The sequence below is a fragment of the Salvelinus namaycush genome, chromosome 33 (genome assembly GCF_016432855.1).
Source record: "Salvelinus namaycush isolate Seneca chromosome 33, SaNama_1.0, whole genome shotgun sequence".
Taxonomy (NCBI): Eukaryota; Metazoa; Chordata; class Actinopteri; order Salmoniformes; family Salmonidae; genus Salvelinus; species Salvelinus namaycush.
This window is the reverse complement of record NC_052339.1, coordinates 18,561,607-18,583,086: the sequence shown is the minus strand read 5'-3', so window position 1 is coordinate 18,583,086 and position 21,480 is coordinate 18,561,607. Positions and strand designations below refer to the sequence as shown.

The 21,480-nt window shown below is 42.7% G+C and overlaps 1 protein-coding gene across 1 annotated transcript; it reads left to right on the top strand.

The window, feature by feature from the left end:
• The first annotated feature begins 519 nt into the window (after positions 1–519).
• LOC120027595 (cerebellin-2-like) lies at positions 520–2,116 on the top strand. The gene is made up of 3 exons (XM_038972580.1): positions 520–813; positions 1,592–1,711; positions 1,919–2,116. Exons 1-3 carry the CDS (start codon positions 520–522, stop codon positions 2,114–2,116), a joined length of 612 nt encoding a protein of 203 aa, XP_038828508.1.
• Positions 2,117–21,480: the final 19,364 nt, after the last annotated feature.

Genomic DNA, 21,480 nt, shown 5'->3' with positions numbered 1-21,480 from the left:
GAGGTGATACATCTGACTAATATTTACTAATTTGAAAACTATAGCCTAAATTAAATAGCATTTATTTGACGCACTTACTAGATAGTCTACCTTAGAATTCCGTATTACGCACGAGTTTTTGTATAGGTCTATGGATCCCAATTAATTATTTTTAGCACTCAATTTAGTATATCTTAAACACCTAATAGTCTGTCATGAATCAGTTGTTATTTGTTTCTTAAATCACCAGGAAACACCACCAAACTGTATGTTTGAAGACCAGCCTAATATCAACTGAGACGCACAGGAGGAAGGGGGTGTGAGAAAGAGAGAGCGTGTCTGTGCGTGTACTAAAAGTGTGTGCGTGTGTCAAAGTGTGTGTTAGAGAGAGAGCGAGAGAGAGCGAGAGAGAGAGAGAGAAGGGGAAAGAGAGAGAGGAAAGGAGTAAGGTTGGTCCAGGTGATCGCGTCCTATCAAACCTCCAAGGAGCTGCCGTGTAGGATCAGTGTGCACAGGAAGGATCAGAGTTCCGACCAGACCATGGTGGTGCCAGCTCGCTGCCCGGGCCCCTGTGCCATGCTGGCGCTCAGCCTCCTAATGGGTTACGGTGTGGTGTACTGCGTCGCCGGCCAGAATGACACGGAACCCATCGTACTGGAGGGGAAATGCCTGGTGGTCTGCGACTCCAACCCTTCCGCGGACGGCGGGGTGACCTCTTCGCTCGGGATATCCGTCCGGTCCGCGGGCGCCAAGGTGGCTTTCTCTGCTGTGCGCGGAACGAATCACGAGCCCTCCGACATGAGCAACACGTCTATGACCATCTACTTTGACCAGGTCAGCCGTCCCGGGAATTTGCGTATGCAAATATTGTCCCTATCTGGACAGATACTTATTTTGGAGATTGATAATATGTTTGATATATTTTTTTTCTGATGCGGCATACAGAATAATGTTTTAATGCAAATGGGTTATGATAACTTAACCTGGGTTGAGTTTATGCGTTGGGAGATTTCTTTCTCTCAAAAACTTGAGAGCAGTTTTGGGGAGCCTCTGCAAGAAAATGTTGCAGTATGATAACGGGGACATTGTGATCGTTGTGCGTAATTACCCCAAATATGCATAAAAGCTGCAGCTTGATGCAAATGTTGTGATTTGAAAATACGTAGGCTATTGTACATATAGTCTGTCTTGTAGGTTTAAGGGACGCGCAAGCACTGCGGCGCAACAATAGATGTGACTGCTGCTGTAAATGCTCCAACCATCAAGTGGAGTATTTTTACGCCCAGCTGGTGCGCTGGAGCATTATGGACAGTTTTATGTTAATTGATGGCCCCACCCCCCTCTCCGACAAACTAACGTGTATAGATTGAAATCAATGATTCGACCACTACGTTTCTCGACTTCAACAATAAAAATGTATTGTCCAATTGGAAAACTGAAAGTGATAGGCGAGAAACGTTGGACAATGTGCGTCGCGCGTTTACATGACCGCTCTATTACGCAGTGTGAAAGTGCTTGGTAATTTGGCTAGTTTAACCCTTGCGGTGTCTCAGTCTGTTATATGGTGACTCTGGGTTCTGCTTGTGCGTTATCTTGTCGCTTTGTGTTGCAGGCTTTAGTGAACATCGGTAACCATTTCGATCTCAAAGCGAGTGTCTTCCAGGCGCCAAGGAGGGGAATATACAGCTTCGGCTTTCATGTGGTCAAAGTTTACAACAGACAAACCATACAGGTAAGACCAATAGTCAACATTTGCTTTACTATGATCGCTATTCAAGGTTTTCTGATGGTTGGCCTAGTTGGGCTATAGTGTATTGTTGTAGGCTATGCCACGGAGCAGCCATCCCAAAATGGGTACATTATTGGGTCGTAATTAGAGTAGGCCAACCGTACGATGTAACACGTCTGAATTCTGCGCGTACTGTTTCCGTTACCCCAGGTCAACCTGATGCAGAACGACTACCCGGTCATATCAGCTTTCGCCGGTGACCAGGACGTTACGCGGGAGGCCGCGAGCAACGGCGTTCTTCTGCAACTGGAGCGCGAGGACCGGGTGTATCTGAAGCTGGAACGGGGAACACTCATGGGCGGATGGAAATATTCCACTTTCTCAGGCTTCCTAGTCTTTCCACTATAATTTAATGTGCGATCACGGAAATCGCAAACGTGACTCCTCCACGGTTGAGGAACGATAAAGACAAAAATTTGCTATTTTATTTGAACTAAACTGTCAGAGGAGGAAGAAGACAGACACATATGTGTACATACACACACTATACAGTATCTATTTAATTCAAACATGAACGTTTCCTTGGAGTTCATACATCCAAATCCATCGACCAAACCCAATCTGGAAGGATAACCGAATCGATCGCTCCGTGATGTATAGGCAACCACTTGTCGATTATTTGGATTTTATCACTTGGGAATCAATGAACTTTTGTCAACAGACAGACGAGTCAGTACCTCTGTGTACCCGGACTACTGAACAGATGAGAAGAAGGTTATATGAATCGAAGAACTTAAAGTCCCGAGCTAGTCTACATGTATTTTCCAATGCTCTATTTTGTGTTTGTATAGCCTTTGGCATAGAACTAGGGTTTCCGTCAAGTGAGGTGTGTGGAATTATAACGGACGTCCAAGAGAAGAAGAGTGCTTTCACACCCAAAGCATTTTTTGCACGAACGGAAAAATGTTTTTGTTTTGTGCTGTCTATGGTGTTCCATTTTGGATGCTGAACATATTGAAAACAAGCCAACTGTAGGCTGCCTAACTATCCAGAGATGACATAAAAAGAGAAAAAAGGCAACATATTTCAGCCAATGGAGACATCTATAGAAACTCTTTTACAAAAAACATTTATCGAATTTATAAAGTACATATTCACATTATGGTGTGTTCTACTCTACATTTCGAATCTGCGTAGCTTTGACTGATTTAGTGTCCAGTGACGTTGCTCACAAATGTACATTGTGAAAATAACAACAGAAAAAAATCCCTATATATGATGTCCCGCCTAATAAAAAATATTGTATTGTATACGCGTATCTATTCACTTTTATTCTATACCATTTTGAGCTTGCAAATAAAACAAGTTCGAAAAGACATCAGGTCTGAAGTAAGTTAAGAAATTGACGTTCAAAGTCGAAGTAATCGTGACAGAATAGGCCACTAATAAAGTACTGTACAGCGAACGTCCTTCTCAGACCTGTAGCTCACTATAGATTGGCGCTGTCCATGGTTCTCATCTAGCAGCCGCTTGAAATGAATGCAATGCTATGCTCGTCACGACACACTGAAGCCCACACCAAACCCCATTCAACTCTCGTTGTTGAAAATAGTAAACAGATCGCTATCAACTTTTCATGTTTCTTTATTCTAAGATCAAAGCAGAGAAATAACATGACCATACAATAGCATATTGACATTGTCAAAACCGCTCTATTTTGATGTGAGTAGTGATAGTTATTCACACACTGTAATTATCTTAGCCAAATAATTATGCAACGCAGAGACAATGAGATATTGTTTTGGGCCTGCTGTACAAAAACAACCCTCCAGCACGCACACACATGAACACACACACATGAACACACACACATGAACACACACACATGAACACACACACATGAACACACACACATGAACACACACACATGAACACACATGAACACACACACATGAACACACACACACACACACACACACAAACACACACGAACAAACACACACGAACAAACACACACGAACAAACACACACACACGAACAAACACACACACACACACACACACACACACACACACACACACACACACACACACACACACACACACACACACACACACACACACACACACACACACACACACACACACACACACACACACAGAGAGATCAAGGTTGTTTTTCAGCCACGATGTACAGGAATACATTCCTAATACATCTTCACAGCTGAACAATCAATAGTACATCAATGAAGCCTACTCTATTTCTAGAGCTTTGGTTTAATCAAGATACTGCATGGATATGGGAGCATCACAAATGTTCAGATATGTCATTTGCTAAACGATGCTATCAAAGATGTACCCCAAACAAGTCCACATAATTAAACATGCATTGTGGTACATAGAAACCAAGGAAACAGGACTGAGCAAGTCACCACTATCTTATCATGTAGAACTGAAGGCTATGTGTGTGTGTGTGTGTGTGTGTGTGTGTGTGTGTGTGTGTGTGTGTGTGTGTGTGTGTGTGTGTGTGTGTGTGTGTGTGTGTGTGTGTGTGTGTGTGTGTGTGTGTGTGTGTGTGTGTGTGTGTGTGTGTGTGTGTGTGTGATAGCAAGTATATTAATAGATGCTATAATTAATGGTGCCTAGATGCTGTATATAGGCCTATACCATGCAGGTCTGATTGGCATTCGTTCTTTGATCTAGGTTAAAGGGGAACAAAATAAATAAAAAACGTTGATATAGATTGAAGATATTGGCCATGAATGAAACAGATAGTAGAACAAAGGGAATTGGTGTGGTGTAGATAAAGTGTAGCCTAATAAGAAAATAAGGGAGATGGTAAGTACACCTACACCTGTCAATTTTGGTTTCCTCTGGGCTGCATGGCCAGGTGCAGTGTAGTTTTCAGCAAGGCTAGGATGTGGATCAATGGAATACTTAAGATTGATCTTTGCATTGGAGCCTAGCTCTCTGTCTGATTAAGAGACCAAACCCACTTATTTGACTGTTGCTACAAGGTATTAAACAAGTCATGGGTTGTTTTGAATTGTCATAAAATGAGTAAATCGTTTTAAACAGCTAAATGTTGTGTTGATGCTGTCAGGCATCTATTGTATTATAAACTGTAGATTGTGATGCTTAATCTGATCTCGTAAATTTACATAAAGAACAGTGAAACACCATTTTGATAATGATGTAGGTGGGCACTGCACTGTAAGCCAAGCAGTCATGACAACAGCAAGATGGCTGACTTTAGGAGGTGGAAAAATGTGATTGGTTGAGATCTCTGCTCAAAAGAATGCTGAAATGTTCTTATGCAGATGATAATTTCTAGACTTGTCAATACAATATTGATTGAAGTTGATTAGCTCACCAAGATCTCCTAACTATGGATACTTTATATTCAGCTATCAACAATGGCACAAAATACTGAGATTGTATAGCCTATTATTCAGAAAATCTTATAAAATTGAATGTCCAAAAAATCCAAGATGGCAGCAGGATTGGCCTTGGCAGTGGAACCTAGCTGGCAACTGCCTAGGGGATCAGTGTCTTACCTAGTTCGATCCAGTTTTTATATTCAACATGCCACACACTAGGCAGGTTTCAATTGACCAAGATTTATTAGACAAAAGCAAAGTCGCAAAAAAATAAATAATTGTGACATGTGTAATGGAAACAGCAGCTGTAGGAGAAATGTTCTAAAGATCAACAACATTTTTATCTGTTAGAAAGCGGTGCATTTTTATTTTGTCCAACTTTCTTTATAGCAACAAATGATGATGGAAACAGTGTTTTTCGAATAATGATGATTGCCGCTAATTTTGAAGGTACGCAGGGCATGTGATGTCATTAAGTAAATATACAACTCCACTCCACATTTAATTCTGAATGCTTACTGATTTCTAAATCTATATTTCAACTATAAAACATAATGTTTCTTTGCGGGACAAGGATTATCTGGACTTTCAAGAATGCCTGAATTGCTCTGCCTTGTGTTTCTGGTTGGCTGGATGCGAGATTCACCATCCAATTATTTCAGATCTAAGGGAGTGCAAGTTTCACCATGGCAGTTATTATAATTATTAGAGTATGGCAAATATAAGTAAATTCTTGCATTCTGTCCATGCTGGCTTTTGTGGGCTACCTGAGACATGAAACAGGTGGGAGGGCATACAGGCTGTCACCAATTTATTGACGCGCAGTTTTCCACATTTTTATTCCACACTCGGTTTTTAGCATAACAACTTTTTTTTTTTTAAATGTGTGATGTCATTACGTGCAGCTGTTATTATCGAGACAAGACAGTTCACTGGAAAAGCACTGGACAAGTTAATGGCAACGTAGCTAGTGTGTGAAGGCAACAGGCACTTTGAGTAAGCTAACACTACCTACACATCAGTGTGGATATCGACATCCATTGGTTTCTACTAGTTACCGTACACAACGTCAAAATTGGCTATATTGTAAAAAATCATAAAAACAAAAATAAGCATTTTGACCTTAATTTAAGGTTAAGCATAAGGTTATCAAGGTGGTTAAGGCTATGGTTAAGGTTAGGTTTAAAATCTCATTTTAAGAAGATACATTTATGACTTTGTGGCTGTGGTAAGTAGTTACGACCGCATACATTTTGCGGAAACGAGACCTAAATCTTCTAATTGGACTCCAACAGCTGAGAGCAGAGCAGAGAGGCCTGCTGTTACTTCTGCAGATGCCAGGCCAGGGATAAAGTAGCATAGAGTAAAATGGCTCTGGCAACCAACATACCACTCACCACTTCACTCTCAACAGCTTATTTGGACAGCATTTTAAAAAGCCCTATAAACTTTTGATTAAGCCCATACTGACTCAAACGGTCTATTTTTGGACCATTTATTTTCCTAATTATGTCTGTATCTCATTCTCTTATCTTGTCATTGCTTGATTACTCAGAAATGATTCCACATTGTTGGTGGTCAAATGATCTCAATCCATAGAGGCAGACACAAATATATAAAACTAGAACTAGGGTTTGTGTACCCTTACGAAAAAAGATTGCAGTCAGAGTGCAGTATAACTGCAGTACACTGCATTATAACTGCAGTCAGAGTGCAGTATAACTGCAGTATGTGACAAATACTGCATCCAAAATAAATTCCACAATCTGATGCTAGCACATGATGAATCCTAAACACTGTTTGGCACGACAGGTGCCAGATGAGTGTATTTGATGTTACCAATATATAGCTTTGATGAACGTTAGCCACCTAGCTGACATGTACATCTTTATGCCCTTATGGGTGTGAACCATGGATAAAGTAGCCTATTGTGTGTTTTCCACAGATATCAACAACATTTATCAAAGATGTGAAATGATAACACCACCATGTGTCCACCCCAATAGTACCATCAATCCCTGTGTATGGGGGACACTTTTATGGATGTACAGATGGCAGTATATTGTTCTTTGTGGGCCCGATATAAATAAGGATAAAACTGGTACCACCCATTAAAAAACACTGAGCTAATATGGCCTTTTAGTGTTTTAAGACGTCTTTGTTTCAGAGTTAGTCTCTTGGAGGCAGGCATGCTTCTTGTTAAATATCCTTTGTGGCCTCGTCTTTGGGCTCGTGTTTCATTTAAACAGCTCACCCAGCAGGATCGTAGACTTCAATGTGGGCCCTCACGGCACGCAGCACTGCAATACTTTATGCATTACAGTCTAAATTACATATTAGAGTCATCAGAGGCATATTATCTGTGGGTTCAGCCTGTCGTAATGGTTGTCAGTTGCAGTTATTCATTAAACTGTAGGTTTGGTGAGGAGTCTTAAACACACACACACACTGGCTCCCCTCAGAGAGACACAGCTGTAATTTCTACCCAGTCAGGCTTGAACAAAATGCCACATATCTAAACATTTGAAAACTGCCAGAGAAAAAAACAAATTAAATCGATTACAGCAATCAGATATTGAAGTCCTCTGGTGTTGACTTGAAGGCTGTCATCCAGAGAGCATCATAACTGTAACTCAATTTAGACAGCATTGGAGTTTACACATCTAATTTAATTGCTTCAGCTTGCAGTTAATGGTAAATGTAGCAAAAACAAGTAAATATTCTGGGAGAAAACAGTGGAGTATCTTTGCTTCGTCCTGCCCAAAGTTTTGATCTTTACAGCTGAAATAAAACCATTCATTGATTATCATTCTCCTCACTTACCAACAGTGCTCCAACAGTGGCGTATACAGGTGATTAACTACTGACAACTTAATGAAAACCATAACAAGTAAATACCATGGAACAAAGTTTGATTTCGTTGGCAATCACCATTAGTCTTCGGATTTCCTTAAAATTAACACAATCTTAGTGGCTTTAGCTTTTGAGTCCTGCCTAAGGGTAAAGCACAATAAACACAGTTGGAGCATACTGTATATTGCTCTGTGCATTTGTCGCTTTGCTGAAAAACCTTGTGGACCTCATGAATCAACATACACAATCTGATTGTGGGGGGCTCTTTGCTGCCACTTTACAGAATGTCATCTGGTTCTCTGCAGAGTACTCTGAATATTGAAGGACCAAACTGCTTCTAGAACAATGACAAGCCATCAGAAATCCTATTTTCGTAGTTTTCTATAGTTTGAAGCTATTAGATACACACAAAAGCCCCAGATTGGCAAACTATCCCTCTGTCTCTCTGAATTTGGCAGAAGGAGTTTGCATCCCCCCACTGGGCACAGACGTCATATCAACGTCCATTCCACGTTCGTTCAACATAATTTCATTGAAATGACATGGAAACAATGTTGATTCAACCAGTTTGTGGCCCAGTGGGCAGGCTTTGTTTGTTCTAATGTCTCTCAGTAGGAATCCAAAGGACTGATAGGACTTCCATCATGCTTGACGGTTCCCTCAAGGGGAACAGTAAAGAAAAACTCAAGCATCACAATCACAAGAGACCAACTAACAATGTACAGTATCTTTTTATTTAACAATGAACAGCCAAGTAAATACATGTAGTCACAGCAACTAAAATCCCTCACACAAAATGTCTCCTCTTCCACTCATTTTCTCAAGTGTTCCTCAGCTATCCATTTGTGGCTAAATTTGCCCTTAGTGTGATTCTGGGTGAGAATAATCCTTTCACAGCAGTATTTTTATATTTAGTGTGCTTTCAGGCAAACCTAGCGGCACTTCCGTCTGGGTTGAAACGATGCTTAGTCCCACACTCAATCTAATATCTAACGTGGAGGCAAGTTAAAAAGGAAATGCATACTGAATGTCAGGCTTTACCGCTAGCCGTAATGGCTCCGCCCTCTTTATATCATATTAAAACCTCCTTCCATAGGTTTCTCTCCAGACAAGGTCTGTTAATTTCATGGTCCTGCAGTAATGGCATAGCAATAGGAACATAACCACCTGTGCCCTTCCCTTCCCCTCGTTAGGAATAAAACTAACCAATGCTTTGGCAAGGGAGGGAGGGAAAGTGGCAGGGAGGAAAAGAGGGCCTCATCAAGGTGAATCATGCCTTTCTATTCAAACATTTCTATTCTTTAATCACATATTAGTGCTAAGACCCCTCATACATCTTATCAAGATTATAGTTTAAGCAACAAAAAGGTCAGAGCTGATGAAACACCAAGTGGAAATTTTGTCTTACTCTAATGAAACACACTTGGGGGTTTTCCAAGTCCTCCCTACTGTGCTGTGGGACATTGATTCATTTATTGATAGCACCTGTTCATAACTATTAGATGTGCTGCATCTGTAGCTTCTATCCCTTCTCTTGAAGGGGGTTCAAGACCCCTGCGATAACTGTCATGGCCGCCTGATGACCTGGCCAATTTACACTTGAATGAGAAGACACGGTAGCAAACCGGGAGAATACACAGAGAGGATAGATAGAATGCACGCACGCACACACAGCAAGCACTGCACAGTGGCTGGTTAATAATGCATCTGTTTGCCTAATAAGTAAAGAGACTCATATTACAGACCCAAACATCAGACAGACACCCGCCTCTGTGGATGGACCCCTGTGTCAATCAGCTCCCTGAAGAGATGGAGAGAAGGAGACCGAAGAGAGAAAGATGGAGAGGAAATAGAGAGAGATGGGAAGTCTGTTTATTCCTTCTGTCTTTCCTCCCAACTCTGCAATATCCATACTGCTGAAATGTGCAATTCCCCAAAGAAGCACCCCCCTCTCCCCTACCCCGCATCCCTCCTACTTATAGAGACAGAACAGTAGACTATGCAAAGCTAGGCAATGCAAGCCAATCTCATATGAGGAACTTCCATGATGATGAGAGCCTCCGATATATCATCTGTCTACACATTAGATTCAGTCAGTGTCCCAGCCCCACAGCCTAACCAATTTAACCACATTCATTAGAATGGGAAACACTGTGCATCAGCACTACTCTAGCACTACTGTAGCAATAGGTGGATGACATAAATATACTGCGATGTGAGCTGGGAGATGCTCTGACACAGAGGTGGGTGTCATACTTACAGCATGTACTATCCTTTGATTGTTCCGTGGTTGCCATGGCGCTGAGGTGCCGTGAGGCTGCCTAGGAAGAGAACTCCTGTACATTTGTAAGTATTTTATCTGTTTTGAAAAAGCTTTTTTTTTCAATCATTTTTGTTTGTTTTTGATAACTTATTGAGGGTTGACCTAAAATATCTGGTGATAACCCACGTAGTTGCAGGACTGGTGATGGCAAGTCCATTTATGTGGCTTGGCTAGCTAGCTAACTATTTGAACGATACATCAACACAGAGCCATCTTTCCACCTGCCCCAGTTTCTGGAAGGAGGTTGAAAGCGGTGTGCGGGATGAGAAACTACAAGCTTGCCTCGAAGGGGACTGTTCCGTATACTACCAAGGTGTGGTGGTCTTTTCTGGCACTTTTACAGCCGCTGAAGCATCATCCCGGTTGGTGCTACATTTTTGGGAGTTGACAATCCAGCCTATGTACAATGTTGAGCTGAATATCGTAGACATCAAAGTGTCTGGTGAAGAGCTCCTGTGGCCTGACTAACATTTCTCCCTGGCTGCACCATCATTTAAATAGGAAGACAGTACACTAAGGCCACTTAGGGACCAAACCAACAGTGGATTTAAAGCTAGCTCATGGATGTCCATAAATATTCAATATTACAGAGGTTTGTGCCAGTTTAAGTTCAGTAATATAGTAATGTTGTTCTTTATGCTGAGTATGTTTATTTATGAACAAGTAATTATTTTGTTTTAAATGTGGCTAGTAGGCTACACGGGCAGGATTTGAAAAGTGGTGTGCATTGCTAAGACATAGACTGAAGAGTTTGGGACTGTGAAATACTGCCACTATCCAAGCATTATCTCCTTTAACAAGCAGTAAAACTAAACTAGCAGAAGCACAATGAATATTTATTTGAGATTTGCAGGTTTGACAGAGTCATTGTAACATGCATGACTAAATACTCACACTGAATGTACACTCATCATAGTTAAAGCAACACCACTAAATGAATAACAACTACTCACATACACATAACTAGTCATTTAAAGCAGAAGTCTACCTTACAATAAATATGGTACTTCAACCACTTACAGTGCCTTCAGAAAGCACACCTTGACTTTTTCCACTTTTTGCTGTGTTACAAAATGGGATTGATATGGATTTAATAGTCAAATTTGGTCAATGATCTACATAAAATAATCTGTAATGTCAAAGTGGAAGAAAAATTCTAACATTTATTAAGAATGAATGAAAATAAAAAGACAAATTTATCTTGATTAGATATGTCACGCCCTGGCCTTAGTTATCTTTGTTTTCTTTATTATTTTGCTTAGGTCAGGGTGTGACATGCGGGATTTATGTGTTTTGTCTATGTCTAGTTGCCTGTGTCTGCACTTTTGTATGATAGCTTCATGTTCGTTTTGTTATTTTGTATAGTTTGTTTAGTGTTCATCTTCTTAAATAAATAGAAGATGTATTCATATCATGCTGCGCCTTGGTCCTCCTCTCTTCCACATTACGACGAACATGACAAGATAAGTATTAACCCCCTGAGACAATACAAGTTAGAAACACCTTTGGCAGCATATTTCTGGGTAAGTCTCTAAGAGCTTTGCACACCTGGATTGTACAATATTTGCCCATTATTCTTTTAAAAATTCTTCAAGTTCTGTCGAGTTGGTTGTTGATCATTGCTAGAAAGCCATGTTCATGTCTTGCCATAGATTCTCAAGCCGATTTAAGTCAAAACTGTAACTACGCCACTCAGAAACATTCAATGTCTTCTTGGTAAGCTTGAACATATGAAGAGTGGTACTCAGTCATGTGTTGTTTTAGATTTGCCCCAAACATAATGCTTTGTATTCAGGACAAAAAGTACAGTTCTTTGCCACATTTTTTGCAGTATTGCTTAAGTGCCTTGTTGAAAACAGGATGCATATTTTGGAATATTTGTATTCTGTAGATGCTTCCTTCTTTTCACTCTGTCATGTAGGTTAGTATTGTAGAGTAACTATAATGTTGTTGATCCATCCTAATTGTCCTCATATCACAACCATTAAACTCTGTAACTGTTTTAAAATCACCATTGGCTTCATGGTGAAATCCTTGAACGGTTTCCTTCCTCTCCGGCAACTACGTTAGGAAGGACACCTGTATCTTTGTACTGACTGTGTATTGTTGCACCATCCAACGCCTAATTAATAACTTCACCATGCTCAAAGGGATATTCAGCGTCTGCTTTTTTTATTTTTACACATCTACCAATCGTTTCCCAATCAAAACTTCCCTGGTCTTTGTGGTTGAATCTGTGCTTGAAATTCACTACCTGATTGAGGGACCTTACAATTATCTGTATGTGTGGGGTGCAGAGATGGGGTAGTCATTCAAACATTATTTGAACCACTGTTATTGAATATAGAATGAGTCCATGCAACCTATGTGTTTTATTAAGCACATTTTTACTCCTGAACTTATTTTGGTTTGCCATAACAAAGGGGTTAATTCTTTATTAATTTCAAAAATGTTCTACAAACAAAATTCAATTTTGGCATCATGGTGTAATGTATCAGTGACTCAAATTCTCAGGCTGTAACACAACAAACTATGTGAAAAAAGTAAAGGGGTGTGAATACTTTCTGAAGGCACTGTAAATCATGCATTCATGTCAGTGCCAAAATTGTGCAAAACATTTAACTACTTATGTCAATGAGAGATATTGGGGTTACACGGTTGTATAATTTATTTTATTTAGCCAGGATAGTCCACACAGTAACACATGTTTTTCAGCGAGTCAATTTACAATCCAGCCCTGAGTTGTCCGAAAATGTAACGGTTTTCTTCCAGGGGTGAAGGAGAGGACCAAAGTGCAGTGCGGCTAGTGTTAAACATGTTTAATAAAGAACAAGTGAAACACTACAAACAACAATACAAAATAACAAATGTGCAAAAACCGACACAGACCTATCTGGTGCAGACAATCACAGAGACAGGAAACAAACACCCACAAAATCCCAACACAAAACAAGCCTCCTATATATGATTCTCAATCAGGGACAACGATTACCATCTGCCTCTGATTGAGAACCATATTAGGCTGGACATAGAAACAGACAAACTAGACACACAACATAGAATTCCCACCCAGCTCACGTCCTGACCAACACTAAACAAGCAAAACACATAATAACTCTGGTCAGGACGTTACAGTACCCCCCTCCTGAGGTGCGGACTCCGAACGCACCCCTACAACTCAAGAGGAGGGTCTGGGTGGGCATCTGTCCGCGGTGGCGGCTCCGGCGGTGGACGAGGACACCACTCCACCACTGTCTTTGTCCCCCTCCTTAGCGTCCTTTGAGTGGCGACCCTCGCCCACGACCTTAGCCTAAGAATCCTCCCCAAGGCCCCCACATGATTTTGGAGGTAGCTCAGGACAGAGAGGTAGCTCAGGACAGAGAGGTAGCTCAGGACAGAGAGGTAGCTCAGGACAGAGAGGTAGCTCAGGACAGAGAGGTAGCTCAGGACTAGTGGCAGCTCCGGACTGAGTGGCAGCTCCGGACTGAGTGGCAGCTCCGGACTGAGTGGCAGCTCCGGACTGAGTGGCAGCTCCGGACTGAGTGGCAGCTCATGACTGTAGGGCAGCTCATGACTGTAGGGCAGCTCATGACTGTAGGGCAGCTCATGACTGTAGGGCAGCTCATGACTGTAGGGCAGCTCATGACTGGCTGACGGCTCTGGACGCTCATGGCTGACTGATGGCTCCGGCAGATCCTGTCTGGTTGGCGGCTCTGGCAGATCCTGTCTGGTTGGCGGCTCTGGCAGATCCTGTCTGGTTGGCGGCTCTGGCAGATCCTGTCTGATTGGCGGCCCTGGCAGATCCTGACTGACGAATGGCTCTAGCGGCTCCTGACTGACGAACGGCTCTGACGGCTCGGGACAGACGGGCGGCTCTAACGGCTCGGGACAGACGGATGGCTCAGACGGCGCTGGGGAGACGGATGGCTCAGATGGCGCTGGGGAGACGGATGGCTCAGATGGCGCTGGGGAGACGGATGGCTCCGATGGCGCTTGGCAGACAGCCAGCTCTGACGGCGTTGGGCAGACGGACAGTTCAGACGGCGTTGGGCAGACGGACAGTTCAGACGGCGTTGGGCAGACGGGCAGTTCAGGCGCCGCTGGGCAGACGGGCAGTTCAGGCACCGCTGGGCAGACGGCAGACTCTGGCCGGCTGAGACGCACTATAGGCCTGATGCGTGGTGCCGGAACTGGAGGTACCGGGCTGAGGGCACGCACCTCAGGGCGAGTGCGGGAAGGAGGAACAGGGCTCTGGAGATGCACTGGAAGCCTGGTGCGTGGTGTAGGCACTGGTGGTACTGGGCTGGGGCGGGAAGGTGGCGCCGGATATACCGGACCGTGAAGGAGGACACGCGCTCTTGAGCACCGAGCCTCTCCAACCTTACCAGGTTGAATGGTCCCCGTAGCCTTGCCAGTGCGGCGAGGTGGAATAGCCCGCACTGGGCTATGCAGGCGAACCGGGGACACCACCTGTAAGGCTGGTGCCATGTACGCCGGCCCGAGGAGACATACTGGAGGCCAGATATGTTGGGCCGGCTTCATGGCACCCGGCTCGATGCCCAACCTAGCCCTACCAGTGCGGCAAGGTGGAATAGCCCGCACTGGGCTAAGCACGCGTACTGGGGACACCGTGCGCTTTACCGCATAACACGGTGTCTGACCAGTACGACGTCCTCTCACTCCACGGTAAGCCCGGGGAGTTGGCTCAGGTATCCAACCCGGCTTCGCCACACTCCCCTTTAGCCCCCCCCCCCAAGAAATTTTTGGGTGAGCCTCTCGGGTTTCCAGCCACTCTGCCTTGCAAGCGCCTCATAATGCCGCCTCTCCGCTTTTGATGCCTCCAGCTCCGCTTTGGGACGGCGACACTCCTCTGGCTCTGCCCAGGGTCCTTCTCCGTCCAGAATCTCCTCCCATGTCCATTCCTCCTTGTACCGCTGCTGCTGTTGCTGCTGCCCGTTGCCACGCTGCTTGGTCCGGGTTTGGTGGGTGTTTCTGTAACGGTTTTCTTCCAGGGGTGAAGGAGAGGACCAAAGTGCAGCGCGGCTAGTGTTAAACATGTTTAATAAAGAACAAGTGAAACACTACAAACAACAATACAAAATAACAAATGTGCAAAAACCGACACAGACCTATCTGGTGCAGACAATCACAGAGACAGGAAACAAACACCCACAAAATCCCAACACAAAACAAGCCTCCTATATATGATTCTCAATCAGGGACAACGATTACCATCTGCCTCTGATTGAGAACCATATTAGGCTGGAAATAGAAACAGACAAACTAGACACACAACATAGAATTCCCACCCAGCTCACGTCCTGACCAACACTAAACAAGCAAAACACATAATAACTCTGGTCAGGACGTTACAGAAAACAAACATCAAGCTATTGAAGATGTCTAGACGATCCATCATTGATCAGAGCAGTCTCTCTGCCAACCAGTAAAAATACAAGTTTAAACATGTCAAGTCCAACCTCAGTTCATCATATCACCAACATATGAGGTGAGTAGCATAAAGCTTGCCGGAAGGATTGCCTTACATTCACTGGAGTCAGTTTAGCCTGGGGCTCCACCGCAGACTTGGAGGAGCGCTACAGGCATGGTAAAGGGCAAAATACAGAACAGATACTTCTATGGAGGCTTCCGTTTCATCTACGATCAATCCACTGCAGAGAGAGAATGGGAAATACATTTCTCAGATTCAAATATCAACTGCCCGTTTCGCCAGTTTCTTTCACACCCCTATCTGATGCTATACTTAAGCAATAATGCACGAGGGGGTGTGGTATATGGCCAATATACCACGACTAAGGGCTGTTCTTATGCACGACGCAACGCGGAGTGGCTGGATACAGTCCTCAGCCGTGGTATATTGGCCATATACCACAAACGCCTGAGGTGCCTTATTGCTATTATAAACTGGTCACCAACATAATTAGAGCACAAAAAAATAAATGTTTTGTCATACCCGTGGTATACGGTCTGATATACCACAGCTGTCAGCCAATCAGCATTCAGGTCTCGAACTACACCGTTTATAATGTGAATTATGGCATTATATTTCGGATAAGTAATTAAGCATCTGTGTTAGGTCCCTATCGTTACAGCAAGCACACACACTTTTTTGGTTATGGCTAAGCATGCCTGTTTTAAAGGATGCATTGGATTTGTTGTGTTGCAGGGTGGATCAATGCCAGGCATGCTGATGAGCAGTGGAAAGGTGTAGCCAGCGGCAATGTGATAATGGCCAACACATGCAGAATCACACCACCAGCCATGAGAGTCTATGGGGAACCTTATGCACGTCTGCACATCCAGTATAGATAGACTGCAGGCATGCATGAAGAGAGAACTCACACAAGCACACAGACACGCACACCCACATGCCTATAGGAATGCCAAAACACACACACACACACACACACACACACACACACACACACACACACACACACACACACACACACACACACACACACACACACACACACACACACACACACACACACACACACACACACACACACACACACACTCTGTCCCAGGTGTTTCCATCACTCGCGTGATTTAATAATGTACAAAGAACAAGATAGAAAGACAGACAGGCCTCGTCGGTGCCTCCCTCCTTTCACCCCTAGACTGCTGATATTTATAGCCCTTAACATTATTTTTAATATGAGATCTTATCCTCCCACTTCTCACCACAATTGTCTCTCTTCAGCTAACTACAATCCCCATGCAAATCCCATCTGGAGAATATAAAAACATGCAAACAGGCCAAATTGGCTTCCAGGAGAGCTAAAATCAGCCTTCTGAGGGAGGAATGAATCTCTGTTGCAGTTAAAGGGGTCAAAGGGGAGCCCTCTGTCTGATAAATGACTGATATGCTGTGTTCCCTGGATACATGACCTGACTTCATGATGAATGGAGGATTCTATGCCTGGAAACAAAGCTATCCTGCCATAGCTATGTTCATATAAACCCCTGCCTGCAAACACACACACACACACACACACACACACACACACACACACACACACACACACACACACACACACACACACACACACACACACACACACACACACACACACACACACACACACACACACACACACACACACACACCTTCTGAACACTGGAAGCATGCTGACTGTATTAAATACTGAATCATACTGAATGTAAGTTCCGTTGAATTGAGCCCTAGCTATCTGGGATACATAGCATTTGTGCCTGTAATTCAAAGTATTCCACAAATCATTTAGTATACTGTATCATATTTAAAATCCTAAACAACCTTTTACGACGACAAGTTAGCAGAGTAGCAGGGTGCTTAGGAAAGCCATATTTTATAACTAGGGGAGTAGAGTCTGATGTGTGTTGAAGATAGCACATTTAGCCAATCAAAGTCTCTTTCCCCTTCTCTTCCATCCGTTCTGCCCCAGTTTTGGTGAGCTCCCCCATCTGGTTTGACAATCTGTTTTGATGGAAATCATCAGTTGTTTTTACAGCGCTCTCGTCTCCTCTCTCTGCTTTCGTCTCCCAGCTTGAAGTTTCCCTGAGTTCTCTTCTCTGAAGCGGGATGAAGCTCAGCAACGATCACAGTCTTCTCCAACGTCAACATCAACAGTGTGTGTGTTTTAGTGTGTGTGTGTGTGTTTTACTGTGGTGTGTACGCATGCTTGTGATCCCTGGGGGAAAGTGTCCTGTAAGATCCAATAGTCCAAGGCAGTTTTCATAGATGATTAAGAGGAAGATTAGTCTCTTCTGTCTGTGAACATGATTTTTATGTCTGCTAATTTTCAAAAGCTAGTTTTGAAAATGGTTCCCCTCCTTGGTCTTCTGCCAGTCAAGCTAACATCGTTGTCGATATGATGTCTAGAGTATCCCGCCATGATTAACACAGATTTTTCTACTCACACGCCCCTCTCCCTTAATCATATTACATTATATGTCCGTATCGCTGTTGGGAGTGTCAGTCAAGTTGGATTATCCTTTCATTAAATTTAAATCAGTAAAGTATAACCTCATGTCAGATTCCCCAGCTTGATATTTAAACTGATAAGAAAACTTGCTAAGAATGTGTGTGTACACATCATACTGTATAATTGCTGGAGTTGTTTATCCTGAATGTCTACTGGATATATAAAATACTGCAGATACATTTTCAGTGCACTGACAAACCATGAGGGAGCAGAAAGTTGAACAGCATGGGTTAACTGAGTATTATATACCTGTTCTCTCTGTCATTGAAGAGAAAGATTTGAATATGAGATGGAGGTAAAGTTTTACGAGCGAATAGCTCCGCTGTTTGATGTCAAAGGTGTGAGAGTAAACATTGTTTAGAGAGATGGAGGAGAGGGAGTTGGGGAAGTTCACTTCTCTCTCTTTATTTCTCTCGTTGTCTCTCTCCCTCTATCTCTATGGAATAACAGTGACTACCTCTGCAAAGTCTGTCAACAATTGCCACTATATCTTCTGACATCTAAGATATGATGAGCATCTTGACACTCACCCTCAAGACACATTCCTTTTTTTTCCTCTGGAATTGTAAATATTCCTTTGTGTCCTGCTTTTCTGCTCCTGCCTTTTATATCCTAAAGTTTAGGTTTTTAAATGCAAAGATGCTGTGGATTTCTTCTCACAGAGTGTAGCCTCATCCCTTCCTCCTTCCCTCCCTCTCCCCACCGCCCCGATTTCTTTCTTCCTCCTCTTTCTCTCGCTCTCTCTCCTGCTAGTCCTCCAGATGACGTCTGTGTCTTAACTCTCTCTTTATTCCCTCTTCCCCCTCTCTGCACACATCACTTTTCTTTCTGACTTTACTTCACAGGAGTTTAAGAGAACTAGCTTGACTTTTTTCTCTTTTATCTTAGTGTGCAGTGTGACATGTGCGTGTGTGCTGTGTGTGTCCTAGGATGTACCCAGCTAGCACATTTGGTTCCTTGGAAGTTGTGGGAACATATGTTTTTGGTTTCACATTGGTTGTGGGAATGAAGCCATATGTTTCCTGACCGGTCATTTAAAAAAAAAATCTGACAACAGAAGTGAACATTTTGCCTGTTCTGGGAACGTTTATTTTTAGGTTGCCGGAAGGATCTGAGAACGTTTTACTCTGATTCCTTAAATGTTGTCGCGGGACGTTTTATTAACACTCTAAGAACGGAAATTATAGGAAATTTGGAGGTTTTTGAATAACTTCCTTCAAATTTTTACTGAATGTTTCATGTTTCAATAAGACTTTTAATAACACTGCTAGCTTATTTTGGGTAAATTTTTTAAGCTCCAAGCACAAACGGAAATACATTTCCTTACGCATTAGGAATTTCCTTTGGCAAATAAGAAACATTCATTTTGTATTGTGGCAAGGCGTCAGAGAGGTTTGAATCTATGATCTTCTGTTCTCTATCCATGGAATTAGTTCACTGTGCCACAAGGATGGAGCTAGCATACCTTGTTTTTTTTACGCTTATAAAGCTGTTAATTTTAGTCTATTGAAACAAACTCCAATTCAAAGAAAAAAAGCACTCGTTAATATCAGGATTGGTCAATTAGTGGGTGGTGCCAACACACCTGAACACACTTAACAGGATAGAGTATAGAGAGAGTTTTGTTTATGCTGAGAACGGAATTTATATGTTTTAAAATAACATTCTTATAACAGTCTCTGAACATAACATAACATAAGTTTTCTTGTGATTTCTATGGACCATGAGGAAACCTGTAGGAAATATTATGATGAATTATTGAAATTCTGACAGAAGAACAATGTTTCTTAACATTCTATGAACTATTTGAGAACATTCCCAATGTCAAAGCAGTTGGAGAATGTTACTAGAACATTAAAATTGTTTCAATTAAATGTAACCATGTGTCACGGCCGTTTAAAGGAGTGGACCAAGGTGCAGCGCGATTGGAATACATATTTTAATTCCACGAAGAACACTTAACAAACTAACAAAATAACAAACTAACAAACGAAACGTGACGCCAACGTAGTGCTCACAGGCAACTAAACATGGACAACTACCCACCAAACCAACATGGAAAATGGCAACCTAAATAGGCTCCCCAATCAGAGACAACGATAAACAGCTGTCTCTGATTGGGAACCAACTCAGGCCACCATAAACCTACAACTCCTAGACAATACAAAATCCCCATAGATAACAAAAAACCCTAGACAAGACAAAAACCCCTAGACAATACAAAAACTAAACAAACCACCCCTTGTCGCACCCTGACCTAACCAAATAATAAAGAAAGCAAATATAACTAAAGTCAGGGCGTGACACCATGTTTGAACATTTAGGAAACTTTCGTTTAAAGTAATGAAATACCAAGAAATACTTTTTTTCCCAAGTTGACTAAATATGCTGAGAGTGTTCCAAAGCCAAGCAACTATCCTGCACCATTCCCAGAAAGTTGCAAAAATAACCATAGGGCAGCCACCCTCCCACCAAGCTCTAAGAAACATATAGTTCTCAGAACGTTATGTGCTAGCTGGGTAGTCAGCTGTATTAAGGAGACATAGCAGAGTCTCCCCACTGCCACGCTCCAACAGCACACAATCTCACAATTCCCCACCTGTCAGCGAAGATACACACACATGCACTTAGATGTAAACACACATACATCGTACACATACCCGCAATCTATACAGTATCTCTCTCTCTCTCTCACACACACACACGCACACACTGCATATTACATTTAGTTGCACGGATGATCACACACACACACACACACACACACACACACACACACACACACACACACACACACACACACACACACACACACACACACACACACACACACACACACACACACACACACACACTCTGTCCCAGGTGTTTCCATCACTCGCGTGATTTAGTAATGTACAAAGAACAAGATAGAAAGACAGACAGGCCTCGTCGGTGCCTCCCTCCCCTCACCCCTAGACTGCTGATATTTATAGCCATTAACATTATTTTTAATATGAGATCTGATCCCCCACTTCTCACCACTGTTGTCTCTCTTCAGCTAACAACAATCCCCCTGCAAATCCCATCTCGAGAATTAAGGAACATGCAAACAGGCCAAATTGGCTTTCAGGAGAGCTAAAATCAATCTAAACTGAAAATTGCAGGGAGAGAAGCCTTGGGATGTTTTGGAGGAAGAGAGATGGAGAGATGAAGGGATGGAGAGGGGGGAATGAGCTAAACCAAG

Coding starts and splice junctions, on each gene's coding strand:
- LOC120027595 (XM_038972580.1), top strand. CDS start 520: ATGGTGGTGCCAGCTCGCTGCCCGGGCCCCTGTGCCATGCTGGCGCTC. Junction 814..1,591: donor TGACCATCTACTTTGACCAG/GTCAGCCGTCCC, acceptor TTTGTGTTGCAG/GCTTTAGTGAACATCGGTAA. Junction 1,712..1,918: donor ACAACAGACAAACCATACAG/GTAAGACCAATA, acceptor CCGTTACCCCAG/GTCAACCTGATGCAGAACGA.